The 23,603-nt window shown below is 40.3% G+C and overlaps 1 protein-coding gene across 1 annotated transcript in view; it reads right to left on the bottom strand.

Moving 5' to 3' along the window:
* The window catches only part of Usp24 (ubiquitin specific peptidase 24), a 131,974-nt gene that overhangs the window by 31,954 nt on the left and 76,417 nt on the right, over positions 1–23,603 (bottom strand). Inside the window, exons 34-53 of the mRNA XM_023702674.1 lie at positions 22,351–22,446; positions 21,952–22,180; positions 21,200–21,359; positions 20,206–20,361; positions 17,752–17,822; positions 16,708–16,868; positions 14,268–14,329; positions 12,999–13,190; positions 11,776–11,893; positions 9,137–9,281; positions 7,100–7,219; positions 6,404–6,529; positions 5,663–5,761; positions 4,715–4,797; positions 4,141–4,282; positions 3,527–3,646; positions 2,936–3,156; positions 2,507–2,631; positions 1,126–1,267; positions 258–408 (exon numbers count right to left, since the gene is read on the bottom strand). Of these exons, the coding sequence (XP_023558442.1) occupies positions 258–408; positions 1,126–1,267; positions 2,507–2,631; positions 2,936–3,156; positions 3,527–3,646; positions 4,141–4,282; positions 4,715–4,797; positions 5,663–5,761; positions 6,404–6,529; positions 7,100–7,219; positions 9,137–9,281; positions 11,776–11,893; positions 12,999–13,190; positions 14,268–14,329; positions 16,708–16,868; positions 17,752–17,822; positions 20,206–20,361; positions 21,200–21,359; positions 21,952–22,180; positions 22,351–22,446 (2,719 nt within the window). The remainder of the gene's footprint in view (positions 1–257; positions 409–1,125; positions 1,268–2,506; positions 2,632–2,935; positions 3,157–3,526; positions 3,647–4,140; positions 4,283–4,714; positions 4,798–5,662; positions 5,762–6,403; positions 6,530–7,099; positions 7,220–9,136; positions 9,282–11,775; positions 11,894–12,998; positions 13,191–14,267; positions 14,330–16,707; positions 16,869–17,751; positions 17,823–20,205; positions 20,362–21,199; positions 21,360–21,951; positions 22,181–22,350; positions 22,447–23,603) is intronic.

The following is a 23,603-nucleotide window of genomic DNA, read 5'->3' as shown; positions in this document are numbered from 1 at the left end:
AAAAAAAAAAAAATAATGGTCACCACTGTCCCAGTAGTTTTTTGTGAAGACTATGACCATTGGTTTTCTCTCTAGATCAAAATAAGCTAATTTCAGCTGGGCATGGCACTCCCTCTGTAGCTATCGTGAGCTGGCAACAAAGCCTTGTAAAACCAGTGGGGCTGAGGATAGTGAACTGAGGAGACTGTCAGAAAACTCTGAACCTACATAATTTATCTATAGAGTTTTCTTCTTAGAACAGTTTCTGTGGTTCTTACCTGGTATATTCGAGCTGGCATTTTCTCCACAAACAGTCCTTTCTTTTCACCCTTCTTAACTAGCTTGGTCAGAATAGACAGCCGGTCATTGTTAGGCCGATGGGGCCGAGGAGATGACTGAGGTGAAATCTCTGGTGAAGACGGAGCTGACCTGAGAGAAGGAAGCACACAGCTGTCTAGGGTTATGTGATTATTGTTTTAGGAGTTACTGAAACTGGCCAACTCATTAAGAGGGTTCTACAATTATACATGAGTTGCATACTTTCCCAACCTAGATATTACAAAGTACATTCGCTGACAAGAGAACCTTAGAAAAACAAGTTTCTAAATGCTGACAAAGCAATATGCTTTGGACATAAGGTATAAGCAATATATGTTGCCAAAATGTTTTCTTTTTCTTTTTTATAATTTGATACAGGGTCTTGCTATGCAGTTCAGGCTAATAGTGAAGCTCTTGTCTCAGCTTCCCCAACGCTAGGATTCCCGGTTTGCACCACCACACTTGGTTTGCGGGCTGTCATGGCACACCCAGGGCTCCGGGTCTGGCAAGGCACGGAGTAACAGGGATCAAACTTGAGTCTTTGCTCTTGCCAGGCAGTCGCTTAGACCACTGAGCTATCATCCCAGCCTGCCAAAATGTTTTAAAAGTCTCAATTCTGGAATGAAATAACATGCATATTTCTAAACACAAAATATTTTCTTACTAAGAAATAATGTTCAGGCAGCAATATAAAAGGATTATTTTCATTTTGGACTATTTTCCCCTCACTTAGCTAATTCTATTTATACCCCAAACAGTATGTTCCCGAAGATCATCACATCACCACCTACAGAAACACTAAAGTAAATGGCACAGAAGAGAACTTACAGAGAAAGATCCTCAGCTTCCTGCCTCACAACGCTGACTCGGCTTTTCTTTGGCAACACAGGAGAGTTTTGATCAGATACCCTTTGGTAGAAGAGCATATAGGCATTCCAGTATCTTCGACGTACATCAGTATACGGGTTTGCTGTTTTATGTTGAGAGAGTAAGATAAAGTTTTCTTGATACTCTAAAGTAAAGAGCCCATAAGCTCAGCAAGGAATTACATACTAGGTTTGTTAAACGCAAAGCATAAGTAAAATATGGTTTTTTCTGGAGTACTGTTTAGAATGGAAGGCAGGGTTCCTCCAGTTCTTGGGTTGGAATTAGATCACTCCCTTGGGAGGTAGGATGGCACGGGGAGTAAGGGAAAGAAGACAATACACAGGGAATCCAATGAGCACAAGAAGCAACACTTAAAAATATGTCCTGTCGTACAGGATGAGATCAACCCCCTTAACTTAACCACTTCTGCAAATATAGCAAAATCAAAGCCAGTTTCGGTGGTGTTACTAAAGCCAGCCAACTGCATGGAATGGCAGTGAAGACTAGTGCAGCCGCAGAACTACCTCATACAAGAACTTTAGAACTGCCCTCAAAGACTTCAAAATCAGGTTTCAGAGATGCAGAAGTCTCTGAAAATGTTTTTTCCAAAGAATAAATTGACTGGGCTTTGTGCTGTCCTCACACCCTTTCCGTCCCCAGGGTGGGTTATGGAGGGAAAGACTGTTTTACTACACTGCGTTAAGTGAAAAACAAAAAGTTAGTTGTTAGAAGTATCTTTTCTAATTAATCTACTTCTATATAATTAAAAAGGAAAATTGAAACTACAGTGGGCAAATACTATCTCTGCAACTATTTTTAGGGGTAAAATTCTTATTTATCACGGTTTTGGGGCATTATGTTATCCTTTCGATATACTCCAAATCCCATTATGTGAAAACATGTTTCTGAAGTAGCTTAAACATTTTTTTTTCCCAATTACTAAATGCTTTTTTTTTTGGCGGAACCAGGATTGAACTCAGGCCCTTGCGCTTGCCAGGGAAGCGATTGTTCTACTGAGCCATCTCCCCGGCCCCTAAACGAATTCTTTTAAAATACATTTTTTAATTAGTTGCTTTAGTAGAGCATGTCAACTACGCAGCCCAGGCTTTGCTCCGGCACTCTTGCATGGTGCTGTGCGCCTGGTTGGGCCCCTACCCTCACGTGCCCAGCCCCATGCAGCCAGACATTTTCATTCTGGCTATCCATGAGTCCATGGCTCTGTAGACAGAACTGCTGGGTTGTAAAACTAATCAAATGCATTTGTATATAAAGAAGGGTGCTTCTAACTTGATAGGAAACTGTGTATTAAAAATTAGTGGAAAATATCCAATTAAGTACTTACTTTGATCATAAACTTTTGGTCTGTATTCTCCTCCAAAACATTCATACTCCAGGGTCTCATCATTTAGGTCAAATTCCTCGATAACTGTGTCATTAAATTTATACCACTTTCCTTTTCCACACCCCCTAGGGCCCAGAGAGCAGACATAGTAAGATAAAAACCAGGCAGCCCTCACATCCTCATTTCTACCTATCGGCTACATCAAAAGCAAGTGATTAGCATTTGAAAATATCGAAGATTGTGTAGCAATGGCAGTTTTAATTTCTAAAGCAAGTTTTCAAATTGAAGAGCTAAGAACAATTCCAGAAAGCTTTCAAAACTGAACATGAAGTTAGACTGAAGACTAATGCACCACTGCGTGAGTGTGCACAGGAAAGCAGGGCAGAGAAAGCAGGGTCTGTGGGGAGGGGTGCAGGAGGAAACACTTACCGCCTGTCCTTAATGAAAGAATAGTAGTGGCCCGCATGTGCCTGCCCGCTGTGGACAATGACGCCGACAAGTTCATAGTTTTCTGTGAGGGCAACTTTCTTTCGTGGGGACCCTCCACCTCCCTGATCCATACTTCGACCGTTTTCACCAACTTCAGAGGACGAATCTTGACGAGCCATTCCTGAAACTGTGTAGGGCTCCATGTTTAGCATCCAGGGGAACTGTAAAAGGAAAAAGCCCATTGTAGCACACACAGCATACCGAATCCAGTCAGACACTTTAATAAAAGGCTGTTTTCTTAGTTAACTGAGGACCACCCCTCCAATTCAAGTGTAACGTCTTAGACAGGCTCAGTGCAGAGACCTACTGCACTGTAGGTCAAGCAGGACCTATTCTGTTACAGAAAGCACTGCATGTCAGACACTAGCGTGGCTTCCCAAAGGAGATGCTCCCCTCTGGGGCTCAGCTGCTCGACAGTGGCTGTGAACTCCCAATGATGCTGTTCATGGGGCTGCTGGGAGTATGAAAACAGAAGAAAGGGCAGGGCAGTGAGGGCAAGGTGGGAGAAACTTCAATAAGGAAAAACGTTACCCTTATTTGTTCATCATATTTAATGGAGCGTCCACTCTCCCAGTCAAATCCAAATCTCATCAGGTGAATGACCAAGACACTCGGTAAAGACTTAATGCAGGTTCTTTTCACTGTTATTCTCTAAAGAAAAGCACAAATCAATTGTCGACGGAGAAAACAAAATAGCAAATAATGAGCAAAAATTCCTTTTCTACCCGTATAAAACAAGTAATGATCTCATCTAATGAAGTCAAAACAGTCAAAATATTTAAGAGTATTGATTTCATATAAAATCAATATTGATTTCATATAAAACAAAGAAACAGTATATGGATAATATACTTTTTTGAGACAGGGTCTCACTGAGGTTCAGGTTGGCCTTGAACTCAGCGATCCTCCTGCCTTAGCCTTCTGGAGCTGGAATTACAGGAATGCATCATCACACCTGGATCTTGGTGGGTTTTTTAAGACAGGGTCTTGCTATGCTATTCAGGCTGGCCTTGAGCTCACTTTGTAGCCCAGACTGGTCTCAAACTCACAAGATTCTCCTCCCTCAGGCTCCCCAGTGCTGGAATTACAGGTGTGCACCACCCTGCCCAGCTAATCTTGTTTTCTAAAACAGGCAGATATAATACCTTTTCTTTACACTTTTCACAGTAGTATGCATTACTTCCTTCTAGAACTTCTCCTCTAACAAACTGGTCCAAAGAAATTTCCAGACTCTGACAAGAAGTAACTCCTAGATTGAGTGCCATGAAAGCTTCCTCACGCTCATATCTGATTAGGAAATGAGAGAAAACCCATGAACATAAATTCTTGAAATTACTATGCTACATGAACCCGAATACAGAAATACATTCATAATCAGTGAAATTAACACATATTTCAACCTTTTAAAAGTACACTACCAAATAAAAACACCAAGTTATAATTTAAAATTGCAGTATTTTCTTAGGGTCAAAAAAAATTTTGAAAATAGAAACCAAAGACATTAAATTCAATTCATTAAACACTTATAAATCCACTGAAAGATATAGCAACAAATGCAAAATTTGTAACACTGTAGTACATTGAAAATTACTGATCTTTTTGTCTCCTCCAGTGCTAAGTATCAAACCCAGGGCCCTGTATATGCTAGAAAAGCAATTTAGCACTGTGCTACTCACCGGCCCTGATGATTATTTTTCATGTATCAGTGACTTCACTAACCTGTGAGGACAATCTTTACAGATCTTCTGATCAGAATAGATGCCCTGAAAAGTATTCTTAAAAATTTGGTCTCTCCCCATTTTCTGTTGGAATAAAAAGTTAAAATTTGAATCAATGCCCTTAAAACTGACAGTTATTTCACACCCAAGATAAAACAAAGATTTCAGTGTAATCACTTGGGGGTCACTGAGGCAGCATCAGCCGGGAACGAATGCAAGGCCAACGACCCACCGTTAGACGGGGGCCTGAGGAGTGCAGCCAGTGGAGAAGAGCTGGGTCACTCAGCGCAGACGACAAGGACAATGCTGCCCCAAGCCCTCCTTCCTGTGCCACAAGCACTAATTCTGAAGCAACTCTACAATCTTTTCTTTATTCTTATGGACAAAATGTTATTAAATTTTTAAATTATTTCAAAGAAAAGAAATGGATAAATGGATAAATGGTGCCTACTGATGAGAAGCTGGCGCTGGCAGTGACACAGGCAATCATTGAGGTCAAACCACTGAGGGACTCTGTGACATAGGTAAGAAGCCTCTGGTTTAAGTATCAGCATAAATAAATTTCTAACCTGGTCTTTCTGCCCACTTTGCCAAAGATTCTGAGTTCTGAGACTATCTGCAAGGGCAGTCTTGTTCACTGGGGCTATAGCATTCCTGTGAGGCCAGACTGGCCCAAGTGCTACAGCAAGGGGCATGCACAGCGAGAACATGCAGGTACATGCATGTTGTTGCTATGGAGGAAAGAATCGCACACTTTATCATGTGTTAGATAAATTAAGAAATGGGTAATTCCAGTAATCTGTATGTTCTGATGTTTAAATTGTACCTGTGATGTTCAAGATTATAAATTTCTAACTTGTCATTTTCATACTAATTGCAAATCCCAGGGCATTGTTCTTACACTGTAATTAGAGTCTCAGGGAATTAGAGGGGAGGTAAGACTTATTACCTTGAGATACTCATCCATCTGATCAATGAGACTAGTAAAGAATTCATATGCATCCTGCTGTTCTCTTACGTAGAGTTCTTTGTTCCACATCTTGAAAATCTATACAGGAAGCATTAAGCATATTTTAAAACAGAAAGCAGTAATTTCTTTATATAGTAGAAAAAGAATGTGCAAAAGCACTGAACCATTTCTAAAAGCCAAATTCACTACTACTAGGATGTAGTTTTTACTGGAGTAAGACAAGCTTATGTTCAGCCATCTGTGTTTTTCTCTGGCCTCTGGAATCATGCATAGTAAATCTCTGAACCAGAGGGGGGCACAGAGTTAGGCCTGAAGTTGTAGAGCAGAGGCTTCTTGCTTAGAAACCAAGGCCCCATTACTGCATTCAAGCAAGGTGATGTTCATAAGCAGTACTCTCTGCTTAAAGTGTTAGTGAGAAGGCCTGTGTTCAGAGGAACAAGCTGTACAAATATTTTAGAGGCCTAAAATATCAGTAGAAAGACTTGAAATAATTAAGATTAGCAAATCTCTAGGAATTATAGACTGACTACTCAATGTTCCAATCATGAAGCCAAGTGCTAATTTGAATAAGAACTGTACACCCCATTTTTAGTAAGTTCTAAGCAGTGGGACTAATAAAGAGTTAACAAAAGGAAGCAACCATTATCAGTTGGTGGAAAATGTACCCAAAGCCTAAATATCTAATATCATTAAATCTACCATAATTACTGGGAAAAATACCTTCCAAAAATTCTCCGGGACATAATATTGCAGCTTGCTTTCCATCAAATGCCCAAAGAGAGACTGTACTTGGTAAAATACACTATCATCAGGATTGTCTGTGTCATCATCCACTGAAAGTAGTGACTGAGGAGAAAAACAAGGTATCACATTAGAAATACTGTCCTGTTTCACAGGAAACCCTGACATGCGCACATAGGAAAGCCATACTGTTTTAGAAAGCTGTTGTCTGGCTGGTTACAATCACAAGTCTGCATGCATTTAGCTTGAATATTTTATAGCTGGTATTACAATGACTCATCTTTTTGTGTGAGTAGGAAAAACTGAGACTAGTAATTCTAGATGTCTATAAAAATAAGTACAATATACATGGAATACTCTTAAAATAATGCCTGCTATACTAGAAGCTACTTCTTTATTAAGGCACTGATGATATAGCCTATATATTTCTAAATAAAAATGTTAGTACAGTAATTTTATGGATTAGAATGTAAGCATTTCCATGGAGTTAAAAAAAGTCACATTAGACCAAGAACTAAAACATCAAATTTATAAAAATGTGTGACTATGAACAACACTCAATCCTGACTTCTTTCTAGTTTTTCCAAATCCAAGAAGGAATAAAAATCAGTATTAATGACTTAGGCAAAATGCACATTATTTCTCATGCCAAACACGACCGAGGACGGCACTCACCTCAGGGAGCCCAGGCTGCATATAAAGCTGCTGGAAGACAGCGTTCATGTAACAAGTGGCACCACCATTCCTCAGCCCCACAAACCCTGAACTGGACCTGCTATCCACTGGGGGAAGGTACTGGAAAAGAGAAAAGTAGGGAAAAGAAATTAATATCTCAGCCATAGGCACATTTCTACTACAGTTACTTAGGGTATCTAAGAAGCAGGAGATACAATCACAGATTTAATCCCCAATGTCTTATGAAATATGGTTATGATGTACCTGTCTGCAGCTCTAACCCAATGAGACAGGACTACTGTTCTCAATGTGTCTTTCAGTTCACAGCACACTGGCACATGGCAAGTGTGTGTGTGGTCATGAACAGTCCCCTATCATTCAACATGTATTTATCAAGGGCCTTCTTACTTTGGGCACTGTGCCACGAATGTACAAGAACAAAAATGTACATGGTCCATGGTTTCAAGGAGCTTACAAAAAGGGCAATGCACTAAACAAGGAAAGAGACTAAAAACATATAAACAACTAAGTTAGCACTCTGCAGGAAAAAAAGTTACATGAAGAGTTTGCCATGAGGAATCCTGCAGTACAGGCAGATGGTAAAGGGAGTCTCAGTTTATTTTCTTCCTTCAGAGGAGGTAATGTTCTTCTAATAAGCTAACAACCAAATAGGTAAACACAGTATTTCACTTGTAAATCTTTTGAAATGCTGTAGATCTGAATATGATGCTTTTCTGGGTAAGAAAAAAAATCTAGAAAAGGCATCTTGGCTGAAGTTCCAAGTGGCGCCTCTCCAAGTGGAAGGGCACTGTAATGAGACGCTGAAATGTGATTATAGCAGGAACTCAGGTCTCACGCCAGACTATAACAATCACGTCACCTATACACATCGAGTACAGCATCTGTGCCCATGTAGTAATGACAAGCCAGCAAAAACCTGTAGGTCTTATAATGTTAAATAAACCAGAAGCATAAGTAGTGCATGCTTTCTCTTATGTGTGGAACCTTAAGTATAAATAAATAAAAGACAGACAACAGGAAACAGGGGGTCATGCTAAGGTGTCTCACAATTCCACAGCCTGCTCACACTCTTGTCACCACTGGGATGGAATGATCTCCACCCATCTGGTTTACCAGTTTCCAATCTCTAGTTCAGGTTTCGATTTCTCTAAGCAGCTTTGTAAGACAGCATCACCAGTGGTGAAGCGCCTCTCTGCCGGCACAGCTGCACTCAGGACCTGCCTTAGTCTTATGCTATATCACATCTACTGCTATGATCTGCTAACGGGTCTTGTCTTTTGCACTACATATACTCTCACCTTAAGGACAAAGATCACTCTTTCATTTCTGAGCTCCAAAAGCCTAACACATTTCTTTTTTTTAAATTTTTTTTTTAACATTTATTTATTGTGTGTGTGTGTGTGGCCAGCTCAGCCCACCAGGGGGTGGGGCTGGCTGGTATGTGGTGCTGGGGGATCAAACCGTGGTCCCTGTACTTTGCCAAGCTTGTTCCAAGTAGGTGCTTTAGACCACTGAGCCATCTCTCCAGCCCCCCTAACACATTTCTGAACATACGGTAAACTAGATAATCTTTGCTGAATTCAAGGGAACATGAAATAAATGTGCAGTGACAGAGTCTGGCACTATGCCAACATATTGATATTTTAAACAAGGTTGGCATGGCACTTCCCACTGAGAATAACTATTGACCATTTTGAAAATGTTTTTCCTTATCAGTGTGATAATAGATTTTATACTTGATTCTATTTGTTTGTTTATGTATTTAGTACAGGGTCTACAGGGCCTCGCTGCACAGATTGGACTCGTAGTGATCCTCCTGTTTCCAGCCTCCCAAGCGCTGGGATTATAGGCGCGTGCCATCACGCTCGGTCTCATGCTGGATTTTAACATGTGCACAGTAAGCAAAACAATACAACTGACTTTCTTTGTTTCCAGGAGAATGCAAACAATGTTTAAAATTAAATGTTTAAAAGCTCATTTTAAAAAAGTAAGCACATCATGGTCTACATAACTTACGTCAAACTCCTTGGTGAGAGCAGGGTCAGGCTGATGATGCATAGAAAGTAGTTCTTTTGTAATAATTTGAAGATTTGAAGGTGAACTATCAGCCAACATTACAAGGACTTCATAGGCGGCCAACCGGCTATTCACTGTACTACACCTAAAAGCAAAAGGTCCAAGCCAATTTCAACATTCTAATTAAATCTTCTACTTTAAAATAAAAAGATCTTCTAATTAAACTAAATCAATACTTGAAATGAAAATAAAAGATTTGCAATTCCTCACATGGTTAGGTCAAGTCTAGGCCAGAAATTAAATAATCTAAAAGCCATGAATGTAAGGAGGGATATATATGATTTACAGTTACACATTTCCTTGGCTTGAAAAGTAAGCAGCAAAATTCTTTACTTTTGATTCCACAGGATCTTTCCTAAGGAATAAATCAGGAATGGAGTAGAAAGAGATTCATAACTTTGTAATAAATACAACAAGCAAATGACTATCTTCCAATCAAAATAGAAAAAGGAAGATTTTTTGCAGCTATCATCTTGAAATTTGAGTAAATGGCATAAAAAGAAAGTGATGAAAGTCAGAACAGGTACTATACTGATAAACAATACAGGTACTGATAAACATTTTATGGGCTTGAAGAACAAAAATCTTCAAGAACATGAGTCACCTTTCTACTTTGCTGGAAAGACAGAAATACACAGCTTATTAGAAACCAGACTTCCTGTGTTGCCTACCTTCAGGCATGGACAGTACTTCTTAGCGAGCCATGCCGACCTTTACTACACGGGGAACACATGGTAGGAAGGGCACACTGAAAAGAGGGACAGCCTATCTCTGAGTGAAGTCACACATGGAGTGTGCAGTTGGGCAAAGGGGCTGGATCTCCCTGATCTTGTCTCAACTCATGACAGAAAAATATAGCTGACAAAGGAACAGGGAGGCACCATACCCACAGGCTAAGGAAGTTGTTCTATTACTTAATATTAGACAGGAGCACTTATAAAAAGAATTTTAGGTATTTTAAACCTATTTTCTTGCTTTACGCTTTCAGTGTGAAATGGTTAGAGGTCCTCATGATAAGTGAACATCATTGGCACACTGGGAAAGGTTGAAACAAAATGCCCCCTTTCCTATTTAAGACACTGTACACAATCTAAGAAATAAGGCAGGTGTGCTGACACACGCCTTCCATCCCAGCCCTCAGGGAGGCCAAGAGAGGAGGATCCCAAGTTCAAGCCCAGCCTGGGCTACTTAGCAACTCACTTAGGTCTTGTCTCAAAATAAAAAATAAAGAAATAAAGAGTTGGGGTGGTAGCTTAGTGTGAAGGCCCTAAATTCCATCTCCAATCCCATAAACAACGAATAAAAATAAAACAAAAATGCATTTTGTATCAAAGTATTACTTTAAAGGGAAGGATTCATCAGTATGAACTTCACTAAAATTGAAGCTTTCAAAATGTTTACTAAAATCAAATTATTCATGCATTTCTACTGCTTTGGATCATGCTAACCCTCAAATAAGACTGGGTTAGGAATGAGGATTAGAGGACAATCCAAGAGTTCTAATGAAGCCCCTTCCCAAACAAATTCACAAAAATTCTACAGATATATTTACACATGGTGAATATTGCTTATTACATCTTGCCCATATAAATACAAAAATTACATAAGAACTTTTTTCACTGTCAATAGTAAATCCTCAGTTTCTTTAGTATTACTCAATTAACTCTGGTTTTCATGTTCTTAAGTAAGCTAGATTTACAGCAAATTAGGTAGTAGGTTATGGCTTCCTCTTCTATCACAAAGATTATAAATATCACTTGAACATGACCAATATTACAAAGGAGGAATGGCGAGATAGCTCAGTGGACTAAGCACACCTGCTTTGGCAAGCACAGGGACCAGGGCTCAATTCCCAGGCCCACGTGTCATGCTGGCCCTACCCCCAGGGTGCGCTGAGCTGGTGAACAAGTCCAGCCATGGTGGCATACACCTGTAATCCCAGCACTGGGGAGGCTGAAAACAGGAGGATCACTACGAGTCCAACCTGCATAGTGAGACCCTGTACCAAATATATAAATTAAAAAAAAAGAAGAAAAAAATATTACAAAGGAATCTAATTTCTACCCATAAAAACTACTACAAAATTTGATTCCAAAATCACAACAGTGATAAATCACTAGCAGTTGCAATTACCAGAACACAGTCACACAACAGTTTGTGTACTATTACAGCACCTGTTCTTTTCTTCCAAGTGACTGTAAGACTTCCCTTAGAGCCTACTGTCCTGGGACATTTTGGGCACTGAACTAAGCTATGCAAGCGCTCTACCCTAAGCCATATCCCAGCACCAGGACATAACCCTTACAACTTTCATTTCTCCTGTGACTTGCTCCTGACGGAGTTAATCACATTCTTATTTGTCCGTCTGCTCTGATGATGGTGCTGGCACACCTGCTCTGTGCTATGGGCCAGGCTGGCTTTACTAAGCATCTTCATGTGCATTTTTACACAGTACACTGTATCTTGGATACAATGACTCACAAGATGGAAGACGAACTCCAAGTTAAGAAAATCCTTTTGGACTAAAGTTTTGAATTAGAATTTTTACCAAAACTGAACACAACGTGCATTTTCCATACTTTGGATGAAAGTCCTGTTGACTGATGGCGGCACTGCCAGCTGGCGAATGACTATTTAAAATAATTCTAGAAGCTCGGAAAAGGAAGTCATCTAACAATGGTTTAATGAGTGATGAACCTGGAATAGAGCATAATATTCATGGTGAGGATGAGCACGAGTTTCAATTCAAAGACCCTATCTTGCACTTTCCTACCAGAGCAGCAAAAGCACCCAAGCCCGCCCATCAGCAGTGCACCCAGTTCAAAGCTCAGATCTTGAGTGACTCCTCTGAGGTGATGCACTGTGTGGTGAAGGGGCAGAGGACAGGTAGGCACCAAGGTGGACAAGTGAGAGAGACATGGTAAGAGAAGGCAGGCTTTTACCCTTAAAGTACAGATGTCAACAGCACAGGCAGGATGGGCTGAACATATAATCAACTCTCATTCCTGGCATAGGGGAATCCAGAGAGCTTTATGTAACTTAAATTTAACCTTCTTTAGGTAAAAATGATGTATCCTTCTCTTCCTGTTAAGAATCATTCCTTTCTATGGCTCCCCTGCAGCCAAGATTTTTATGGAGCTCCATTTGTATTATCAAAGCGGTACTTTATTTTTGGTTTTCCGTACAACTTATAGTACGGGACACGCTTTCACAGAGTACATGTGGAACTCAGGACATCTCACGCGTACCCAGGCGCTGGGGATGCAGGAGTCAGGGGTCACCTCCCCAGACTAAAATCATTCTTGAAAGATGTATAATAGCAAATGTTATAATGTATATATCAGCAAAAAGGGACAAATCTATCTTAATTATAATCTTTACTATTAAGTTTTATAAACTAGGTGTGGTAGTGCACAGCTGTAATCCTAGCACTCAGGGAGGCTGTGAGGGGATGACTGAGTTCCAGGCCAGCCTGGGCTACAAGTTCAAGGTTGGCCTGAACTACATAGCCAGATGTGTCTGAAAAACAAAACATAGTAAGAAAAAAAATAAAAATAAAAAAAAAAAAGAAGTTTTGTAATTAAAACATTCTGAACACTGTAAAATTCTCTATGTGGTTTACTGACAAAGGTAAAATACACCTTGTTTGCTAGCCTCTAAAATTGTAAACAATTTCTTATTCCTAGAGAGTAAAGTTTCCATAGAACATTTAGCAACTATTTTATCGTCCCAATTATACATTACACTCTGCAGTAGCTGAGAATGAGGCATCTGACACACAATGAAATAAAGCAACAGTTACCAAGCATTTCCTTCTCTGCCCCACAGAGTGAAAGAAGGGTCTTAATGAGCCGCAAGTGCCCGGCCAGTAAGATGTTATCTGCTTCACTCGTCTCACACTCAGCAGTGCGGTTAGGCTCAAAGTTATCCAGCCATGTGATTTCATCTTCAAGCATGGTAGCCGGGCTGATTCGCAACTGTTCCATTTCTGAAGCTGGGGGGGTGGGGGTGGGAATAATTTACAAAGAGAAAATAATTTCTCTTCATGGAGTTAAAATTCTAAGTAGTTAAAATTCAAGGTTACATTGAGTGTAACTCATCATATAAGGTTTCTCTTTTATCTTTGGTCTCCAGGAACCCATAACCAAACCAATTAACAGGCGTGACTATGCACATATATATAAGGTGATTTTCTCTCCCTAGTTTTGACACTTTTTTTTCTTTTTAATTTAATACAGGGTCTACAGGGTTTCACTACACAGATCAGACTTGCAGTGATCCTCCTGTTTTCAGCTCCCAAGTAGTGGGAATACAGGCATGTGCCACCACGCCTAGTCTCATTCGCTGTCTCAGCGCATGCTAGGGATCCAACCCCAGCGCTTTGGTCCGATGAGCTATCTGGTCAGCCCTTGACATTCTTTTCTGATTAATATTTTTGTTCATTCTGATTTTAATTTTATTTCCTGTAAGCTGTAGTAAATTCTGCGCGTACAAAGTGCAGAATAAATTAGCCCAGAATGTGAACAATTAAAATTAATGAAGAACATTCTACTATGCCTTTGTGTTATTTAAGAATTAATTAATTAATTAATTAATTTTTTGCGGAAACTAGGACTGAACTCAGGCTCTTGCATTTGCCAGGGAAGCGCTTATTCTACTGAGCCATCTCCTAGGCCCTTATTTAAGAATTTAAATTCTCAACTCTAACAAAAGAATTGCTAACAGTGAGTTCATCTAAATACATGACCTCTATTACTACAAACATGCTTCAATATATTGTTCTTCCTTCATTGATCAATCTTTAATTGTAAGAATTATTCTAGAAAGACCCCTTGTAATAGTTCGTATTAACATAATTAAAATATGAACCTTTGACAATTTTGAAAATTAACAAATCTCAATATAATAATAGGTATATAAAAAAGACTTCGCTGATGCACAATGTTCATGTTATTTTTTTAAATCAACTTCACACAATGACTATAACCTTATTTATATGCGAGATAGCTAAGTCAGATTTATAACCGTCTTTTCTACTCCTCTACCCCAAACAAAATTTACATTTACTTACTTGTCAGGTCATCTAATAATTGGCACCTCAAATCAAAATACTCCATACACTGAGATAATAGTCTAAAAAAAAAAATAGGTTTCAGTTACTAAAAAGAGGCTAATTTGAAACAAAAGGGCATTTTTCTTAAAAAAAAAAAAAAAAAAAAGCCTATGAAACAATCGAGGCAAGTTAGTTTTCCTAAGTATAAAATAGCTATTTTTACATTCACTTAAGTTCTATATTTCACCATGGGTCATATTAATGATTTTGCTAGTAAAGCTATAATACAGGAATAATATATGAAGAGAGGGAATTTTGCTAAATCTATTAACATTTTAAAGTTCTAGATGCAATGATTCTATTCACTCACTCAAATATCAACTAATACCCCTGAAACACCTACAAATGCCTGAAACTATAGAGAAACAATGAACAAAAGCAAGGGAGACAGAAAGACAGACAGTAAATAGAATATATACACACATAGGTCAAGTGGTGACAAGTACTTGTAAGATGTTGTTTTATGCAAAAACCAATATTCAACTTTATGTGAAATTAAACAGCTCTACATTCAACATACTTTTAGAAGCAATTCTCTGTGATATGTTATTAATCTCATCTAATGCTATTTCTTTTCTAATGCTTGAAGAAAAGAAAGCATTTCCTTCTCTGCAAATCTAAAATTTGCCGTTTATGCTTATTCAATTTTTTGTATTTGTTTGGCTCAACAAACTGGTTAACTATAGTGGTCCAGATACTACAACTTCATCTCTGATGATTCTTCAACCCACTTACATGACGGGCACATAGGCCTCAACAAACATGTGCTGAATAAATGAAAAACAAATCTTAAAATTTAAGGGCTTTTTTGGATTTTTTTTTTTTTTTGAGACAGGGTCTCAGGCCGGTGTAGGGCAAAGGCCCTGGGTTCAGTCCTTAGTAATGAAACAAAACAAAACATGGGTAAAGGTCTTTACTTTTTTTTGAGACAGGGTTTCACTTTGTGTTCAGGCTGCCCTTGAGCTTATAACCCTCCTGCCTCTGCCCCCTGAGTGCTGGGATTACAGGTGTGCGCCACCACACCTGGCTAAAGGTCTTTAACAGATATTCTCCAAATAAGGTATAATCCAAAACAAAATGAAATGGCAAAACACACAGAATGAATTATCACACAGTCTGACAATTCTATGCCTGGGTTATTTAATAACAACAATAACAACAAAACCATGAAAGCAAAGGATGAAAGAAAATACAGGACAGTGAACTACTTAAAATAGTCAAAAGGCAGTAACAACCTAATGTGCATCTGCAGTTCATGGGGAAAGAAAACACAACAGAATACTGTCTTCCTTCTATGGGCTCCTGATACATCTAACATGTACAGTGAAGTCAAGTCACAGAGGCAGAGGAGAATGGCAGCTGCTAAGGCATGACTGGGTGAGAAGAATGGGGAATAGAATGTTATTCATTGGATACAGTTTTGGTTTCAGATGAAAAGGTTGGACAGGGCTGACAGCTGTATAACAAGGACGTACTTAATGCCACTGAGCTATGCAATATCTACTAAAAATAGGTATAATGGGGCGGGGTGTCGGGGAAATGGCTCAGTAGAATAAGCTCTTCCCTGGCAAGCCCAAGGGCTTGAGTTCAATCCCCAGTTCCGCAAAGAAAAAAAAAGGTATATTGGTAAATTTTGCTATACCTCCTTGATTACATTAAAAAAAACAAAAACAAAAACAAAAACAAAAAACCAGAAACAAAAAAAACAAACCCACGCTTAGATGCTTATATGTTAAGAGTTTATAGTAGCCCTATGGTTGCCTCCCTTCCAGGGTTCTAATTTGTAAAGCCTGTATCAGATCGAAGTAGACACTAGTTTCTCAAGTCTCCATGGTCCCTTACAAGCTCCACAGCAGCAGCTTCCTGGTAAAGCTGAGCTGGATGACATGGCATAAATTTGGGATCAATGTTATCCTGGGACCGGATCAAAATCCAGCCATGACTGATGAATGCACTTACCTATGTCACCCAGTGCGCCTGGACCACATACTTCCTTATAGAACCAGGTCTGTATAAAGCCAGGGTAGGAAGCCAGGGCATCCCAGCTACTGCTGATATAGGACTAAATTATTTGAGCCAAGAAAGTGATTTTCAAGAGGACAGAGGCAGTGTGACTTAAACAGTGACCTCACTCAAGTAACTTTTAGATTTCACTAAGTAAACACCACTTTCTCTTTGGGGTGGGTGGTCCAGGAGCTGGGGAAGACGGTGGAGAGAGCATGACGCTGTGTAACCTTCCTGTCTAGCATAAGGAGAAAAACAAATGTCTTCCTTCAGGGCTCGAATGTCCATGTAATGAAGTTCTAAGATCTCAGTAACACCTATAGACTTTTGGGGGTGCAATATATCATTACTCTTTGCCTTTATGCAAGGAGAATTCTGGATGTTTATTACATACCTCTGATTAACTCCTCTCATGATGCTAGTTGGGGACCAGAGAGGCAGCTGAGCTGTGAGGACAACACTCAGAAGGAACTGATTTGGCTTCTGCACATCTGGATGAGTGGAAGTGTCTGTCTGACTGAGAGTGTACAGCTGGTCGCAGGCGACCCGGCGGATCTGTGATTACGAGACAGGGAACAAAGACTATGCAGACTATGTAGTCAGCAACCCAGCGGTGCTTAAAGGCGAGCTCATCCCAAGTCCTCACTATTTATTCATTCAAGTTACTGAAGGATACTAGAAAGGATGAATTTTCCAATTTTTAATGGTAAAGATTACAGTGAATAAATAGCTAATTAAACAAATGGCTATACATAATATACATACATACATACATATATATATATATATATTTAAATGTATTTGGTACAGGGTCTCACTATGCAGTTGGGACTCATAGTGAGCCTCCTGTTTTTCAGCCATCCCAGTGCTGGAGTTGCAGGTTACAGACTCGTTGGCCGGCTCCGCACATCCCAAGGATGGGGCTCGCGTGGCATGCGGGACTGGAGATTGAAACCTGATCCCTGCGCTTGCCAAAGCAGGCACTTAGTCCGCTGAGCTACCTTGCTGGCCCTCTAATCAATAACTAATGTAAATAAAAAACTTTTTTAAGTGTTTAAAAAGTGTATTTATCTAACAGAAGTTCCTGGCTTGATGAGATCTTCTGGATTTTGGCTGACATTTTGATGTCTACTGCCAGCTGCCCACACACGTTATGGTGCTGAACGCTGGCTGGGACACTCTGGATGCAACAAGCAGACATGGGTCTAACCACAATGCCAGTCTCGCCATTTCCAGTGGGATATGGAGGGTGGTGGAAGGCCAGTGGCACAGCTCACACAGTCGCTTGCCCTCGACAGGTCCGTGGCACCTTTGCATGACTCCCTGCGGAGACTAAGTGCCACCTTTCCACCTCCACAGTGCCACTGCAGTGTCTACCACAGCTCAAAGCAGAACAGAACAAAGGGATACTCTTCTACAAGTAACGTGAAAATCTTACCTCAGCACTTGGTGATCCAAGCAGAATATCAACAATAAAGTCAGCAACACAAGGCAAGTTATAGAAGGAAGCTAGTGGTAAGAACAAGGAGAGCAGGGCAGAGGCACCAAATTAGACTACTTTTTCAAAATTCTTAGTAATTTCTTAATCTCAAACAGAAATCTATCTTTTCTTTATAGATTTAATAAAATTGAGGCCCTCCTACAACTGCTTCTATGTCTTCCCATCTACTTCATGAAATTTTAAAGTGCTTGAGAAGTCATCCCCTTATCATATTTGTACCCCACAATTAGTACAATGTTTTGCACATCCAGTTAGAGTAAATACATCTTGTTCTGACAAACTACTAACACTTGTGACTAAAAAAAGTACCTCCAAATACAATACAAATGATAAAGGCTTAAAGAGCAGTTATAGCTTTTAATCTTTATTTAAAAACATGTCTAAGGCTGAGGATGTATGCAGCTTAGTGGGAGAGCACTTGCCCACTGTGTGCTAAGTGCCCAGGTTCACTCCCAGGAACTGCAAACAAACAAATCTAAACAATTTTAGGAACATCAAATTAATCAAATTAAGACTATAGTATAGCTTTGGGGTTTTTTTTGGTTTTGTTTTTCTCTTTCTGATCTTTCATAGCCCAAGCTATCCTCACACATGCAGTGTTTTTTCTGCCTCAGCCTTCAGAGGGCCGGGAATGCAGGTGTGCACCATCATGCTCAGCTGGCAGAGATTTTTGAAGTGATTTCATAACTTTTACTTCTTTTATGTAAACCTTCTAAAGCATTTTTGTTCAGAAGAAATAAACCGGCACAATTTTAATTTTCTATAAATATCTAACTTGGTTTGTGTATCTCGATTATCTTTACCTGTAATTAGCTTGGGTGTAATATACAGCATATAACAATCATCGATTCTACCTAACTAGCAGGGTGAAATCGGTAGCAACAGCTATGGCTGGGGCCCCTGTGTGTTGGTACAAGTTTTCAAGTGAAGCAGCCAAGACTGTACTCTTGGCTGCAGATCACTGTGGGCCACTACACACCAGCCTGCATCCGGGTGCTGGAGGGTCCCAGGAAACAAGGGAGACAACGCCTTTTATGAAACGTAAGAATTAGCTGAGAAAAGGACGATAGCAATGAACAGGGTAAGTACATTATACTGCACATTAGAGAAGATAAACACTACAGGAAAGAGAAAGTAAGGTGGTAGCAGGGGCAGGGCAGTACAAGGGTTCTGGCAGTCCTAGACCAAAAGAAAGGTTGTAATCTTTTTGAAAGGTAGTTTGAGACTATGTCACCAAGATGATACATACGGAAGGACTTGCCTGAGATGAGGAAGAGCAGGTTAACTGAAGTGATGGGGAAAGAACACAGCAGAAAGAGGCAGAACAGGCATGCAAGGGTTCTGAGGCCAGAATGTGTGCCTTCTAGGTTGGAGTGGGAAGCCAGTAAGCAAGGGGGTGTGGAAGGTGCAGGCATGTGAGTATGGAGGGTGGACTGAAGGTGAGATCATAATAACGATTTGGCTTTTACTCTGTTGACTGACAGACCATTGAAAGGTTTTTTAGTAAGTGACACACCTGGCTTCTATGTTAAAAGGAGCCTTCTGCTCACTGAGTGAAAACTAAACTGCAAGGGCAGAAGCAGGGAGATGAGCTAGGGCACCACTGTTCTGCTCCAAGTAAGAAATGATGGCAGGTCAGAAGCACCGATGGTGAGGGTGTTCTGAATGCAGGAACTGAAAAGGTCTGGAAAGAAAGTATGCTGACAGACTGGAAGCAGCGTGAGAACGAACAAAGGTGATTCTGAGTTTTCTGCTGAGGGTGACTAGAAGGGTGAAACTGCCTTTAAGCTGGGAAAACGCTTGAGTAGCATGGGCAAGATCAGGAATGTAGTTCTAGACAGGTAAGTTTGGGATATCCTCTTGATATCTTGGAGATGTCAGGGCTGCAGTCCAGACCACAGATGCAAACTCAAGTGGCATCAACTGTCAGCATCTGGATGGAATTACAGCTGATAAGTGGGCAAGATCCACAGAGCAGGAGGGACGAGCCACTGGGCCCTGAGAGCTCTAATGCTGGAGAATGAGGAGCATTAGCTCTACTTCTCCAAGGTGGTAATAAAGATGAGGGAAACATCTTATGTTTTGTAATTTCTAATAATGGCGTTATCTATAATTGATACATAATTCTAATTACACAATTTACGAACTAGCAATCTGGACTACTTTAATTTCTCAGCTAAATAGTAAACTCCTGAAGATCAGAAATGTTCCTGCAACACCTGCTGCGGAACATGAACACAGAAAATGCTGGAGTGATCAATCCTAGCACCGTTTCTTACCTACACACAGGCTGACTTTCCCGTCTTTTCATTGCTAAGAATAGGATCTTATCTATGAAAGAATGTAAACAATTCCCTGAAAGAAATTAATCACAAGTAAGTGTCCTCCTACCTAGCTGCTGGCTGCGAAGCTGCAGGCACGTGACCAGAAGAGACAAAGCCTCTCCTGCAATCAGCGAGTCTTTGGTGGACACAGACTGCTGCCGGACACAGATTCCTGCGTGCAGGGCTACTGGTTCTCCTTCACTTCCAGAGCTACAATTACTTCCTGAAAGTAGGAAGCAGAAATTTACCATGCATGGATCCTATAGGTACTGTGCAGCACTTAATATACAATTCAGAATCCTCATGTGACATTAAACACTTCAAGAAAGCCTGTTTGTCTAAGACATAAAATGATATAAAAAGAGATGCAGGGTATCTGAGACACCCAACCTGTTTTGTATTTAAAACACACTTGTAGGAATTAAAAAGAGCTTCAGAAGGAAAGAGTATCTCAGGTGGCAAAATGAGAATAGTGTGATTATGGAACACGAGGGAGCTTTCTTGGGCCACCAAAAATGCTTTGTGTCTTGTAACTTGGTGTTAATGGGCCACATGCACCATTATGTCCTTGAAAACACTGAGTAGTTAACACTTCTTCATTTTACTAGACATCATAATTTGAAAAATCTTTTTTAAAAACACTCCAGCTCTTTGTAAAGACAAAGCATGAAAACCACACAAACCTAAGATATAAAGTAATAAAAAGGTCCAACAGGAAATTACCTGTCAAAGTAAGAAAAAAACATTTTCTAGGTCAGAATTCTACATGAATTTGTGTTCATCTACAATTACTGGCCTCATGACACTGTTACCTTCAGGGAAGCTAAAGACCTTAATTTGCTTTCCCCATTTATTCTAGGCATTTATAAATGCTTTCTCTTCTAAACTATGACATATACATAGTCATGTGCATAAATATTAAGCCTGATGAATTTTACTCATCATGCTCAAAGCAAAGACTCTTCCTCCCCTTTTTGTGAATCTAAAAAATCTATACATCAATGATTCTTACAGCAATTTCTTTGCCCACATTTTAATTACTGTCCCTTTGAAGCCATTACCTGAACTGCTGAGTCGATTTCGAATCCCAGCAGGAAACAGAGAATTACTTTCTTTAATTGGTTGGCTACTCCCGACGAGGTCCAGCCGTCCTGCAGCTGCAGCCCACGACAATCTCATGAAACATGCCACAGTAGAAGTGAAATCACTCACTTCCATAGTCTACAGTGTGGAAAGGGCGCAGTGAGAGACAGCAGGGGCTCACATGAGCACTATCCTAGACACCTGCAGCTTTTACTCTGGACTCTACCCTCCAAGACCAGACAGTTTTCTCACGCTACCATAACTATTCAGACTTTCAGTGTCTGTCACCTGTGGAACAGCTCTCTCATCTCCATGTTCTGGCTCCCATTGGTCCTTTACCAATTTGTTTTTTGTACACACTAAAATTTGGTCTCTGAGGACTACCCAGTGACCTTGCACACTAGCTATAGTTTTATTGCTAAGTTGGCTCCTGCTCTCTTTTCTGCATGGACAAATCTATGTCCAAACCCCACGCTGTCTTCAAGGCCCAGCTCAGCAGCCACCTCCAGCACAAAAGCACCCCTGAAAGCACAGGGTAAGGCAGTCATTTTAATTATTGTGAAGGCCCACACTGCATTCTGCCTTTGTAGTTTTACTGTCTTTTCCTTATCATAAATTCCTTGAAAACAATATTCATAACTTCATCACTTCTATATCCAAAGAACCCCCTTCCCAAGCAGGGTATTATAAGTAGGAAGTACTTACTAGTTCTTGAAAACTAATGACTTACTTGTATTGCAACTCGAGCAGCAGGGATGATTTCCTCAACCCTGATAGAAGACCTATCTGATACTGACAACTGTCGATAGGATGACTTTTCTGGAGTACCGCACAAGGACATCTGTCTGCTCGTCTGCCGGCTGATGTTTCGGAATGGGCGAGAAGCAAGTGCTTCTATGCCATCTTTGGTGAGGTCTTCATCTAATAATGTGGGCATTGTTTGTCCAACAAGTAAAAATCTTAAAAAGAAAAAGCTAGGCTTATTCAAGATCATTTTTTAACGTTTAAAGTGGTACAACTGAGGAAGGAAAAGCAAGGTTAGCTTTGCCTCGGTGCACGCTTGCTGTGGCAGCACTGCTACTAAAGTTGGAGCATTGCCTGGGGGCATGCAATAAGCAGGTTTACATACCTTGCAAGCTGCAGACAGATGGAATAAACACCCTGTCTTGTCTCATAGTCTACTTCTGATGGGATGGAATCTCGCTGCATGACATTTACAACCAAACTTGGAAGAAGAAGAAGAAAAAAAAAAAGCAAGTATATAAAGCCTCCTATTTTTTCACAGGAAATTTTCTATAATTAACTCATCTGGTTCATAATTGTTCCTAGTTACTCTATAAAATCCTTACATATAAATGAACTATGCAACAGTTTCCCATGATAGATAGAACCTTTCTGGTCTATTAAGTTAGACTCCTGGCTCAGCCAGACACCCAGGACAGTGTTCAGATGGGTCCCCTTCTCACTAACTGCTATGAGTTCATTGACAATTGCTATCATGATACTCATAGAACTATCACTTCAAAATGTATCAAGGGCTGGTGAATAGCTCCGTGGCACAGTACCTGCCTGGCAAGCGCAAGGTCCTGAGCTAGATTCCTAATGCCAAAACCAAACAAATAAACGAAAAAACCCCCAAACAACACTGTTTTATTGAGTCAAGCATGTTTTCAAGTCCACCTACTCCCTGCTTTCCAACCACTTCTCCTACTTCCACTATGTCCCTTTATTCTCCAAATCTGTCCTCAAAATATCAAACAAAATGATCATTCTAAAATGTAAGCCAAATCATGGTAGCCTTCTGCACATCACCCTTCAGTGCAGCCTTCCTTTATGGAAAAAAGGCAGCTTCTGCACAATGGCCCAAAGGCACTACACACCCTGACCGCTGGGATCTGCACAGCGTCACGACCAGCTGTGTCTCACTCACTTGGCCCCTGCCACTCTGCCCTCCTGTGGCCTCTGCAGGACAATGTTCCGGCTGCTCCTCTGGAGAGTTTTCTCCTACGTGCTATCTGCAGGCATCGCCCTCATGACTTCAGGTTGTTTATCCTTCTACTAAAACCACAACACCCTTTATCCCAGCTTCCTTCCTTTATTTCTCTCTACAGATCTTATCACCTAACGTAATCTTATCTGTCTCCATTCTGACAGACTGCAAGTGTTGTGAAGACATGAATTTTGTCTGTGGACACTGCTGTTCCCTGAGCTCCAACAATACCTGCCACATCAATTAACTAACATACATAAACAAGCCAAACACATAATGCCTTTATTACGACAAACTTATAGATGTTGGAGTAAGTGGCAATGAGTTTCCCCTTTTTCCTAACACTTCTAAAGTGTTAAGTAGAAAAGCCGTGCACATTTACCAGTTCTTTC

This window comes from Octodon degus, unplaced genomic scaffold, assembly GCF_000260255.1.
Source record: "Octodon degus isolate 3935 unplaced genomic scaffold, OctDeg1.0 scaffold00156, whole genome shotgun sequence".
Lineage (NCBI taxonomy): Eukaryota > Metazoa > Chordata > Mammalia > Rodentia > Octodontidae > Octodon > Octodon degus.
The sequence above is the reverse complement of the archived record's forward strand: the minus strand, read 5'-3'. Positions and strand labels throughout refer to the sequence as shown.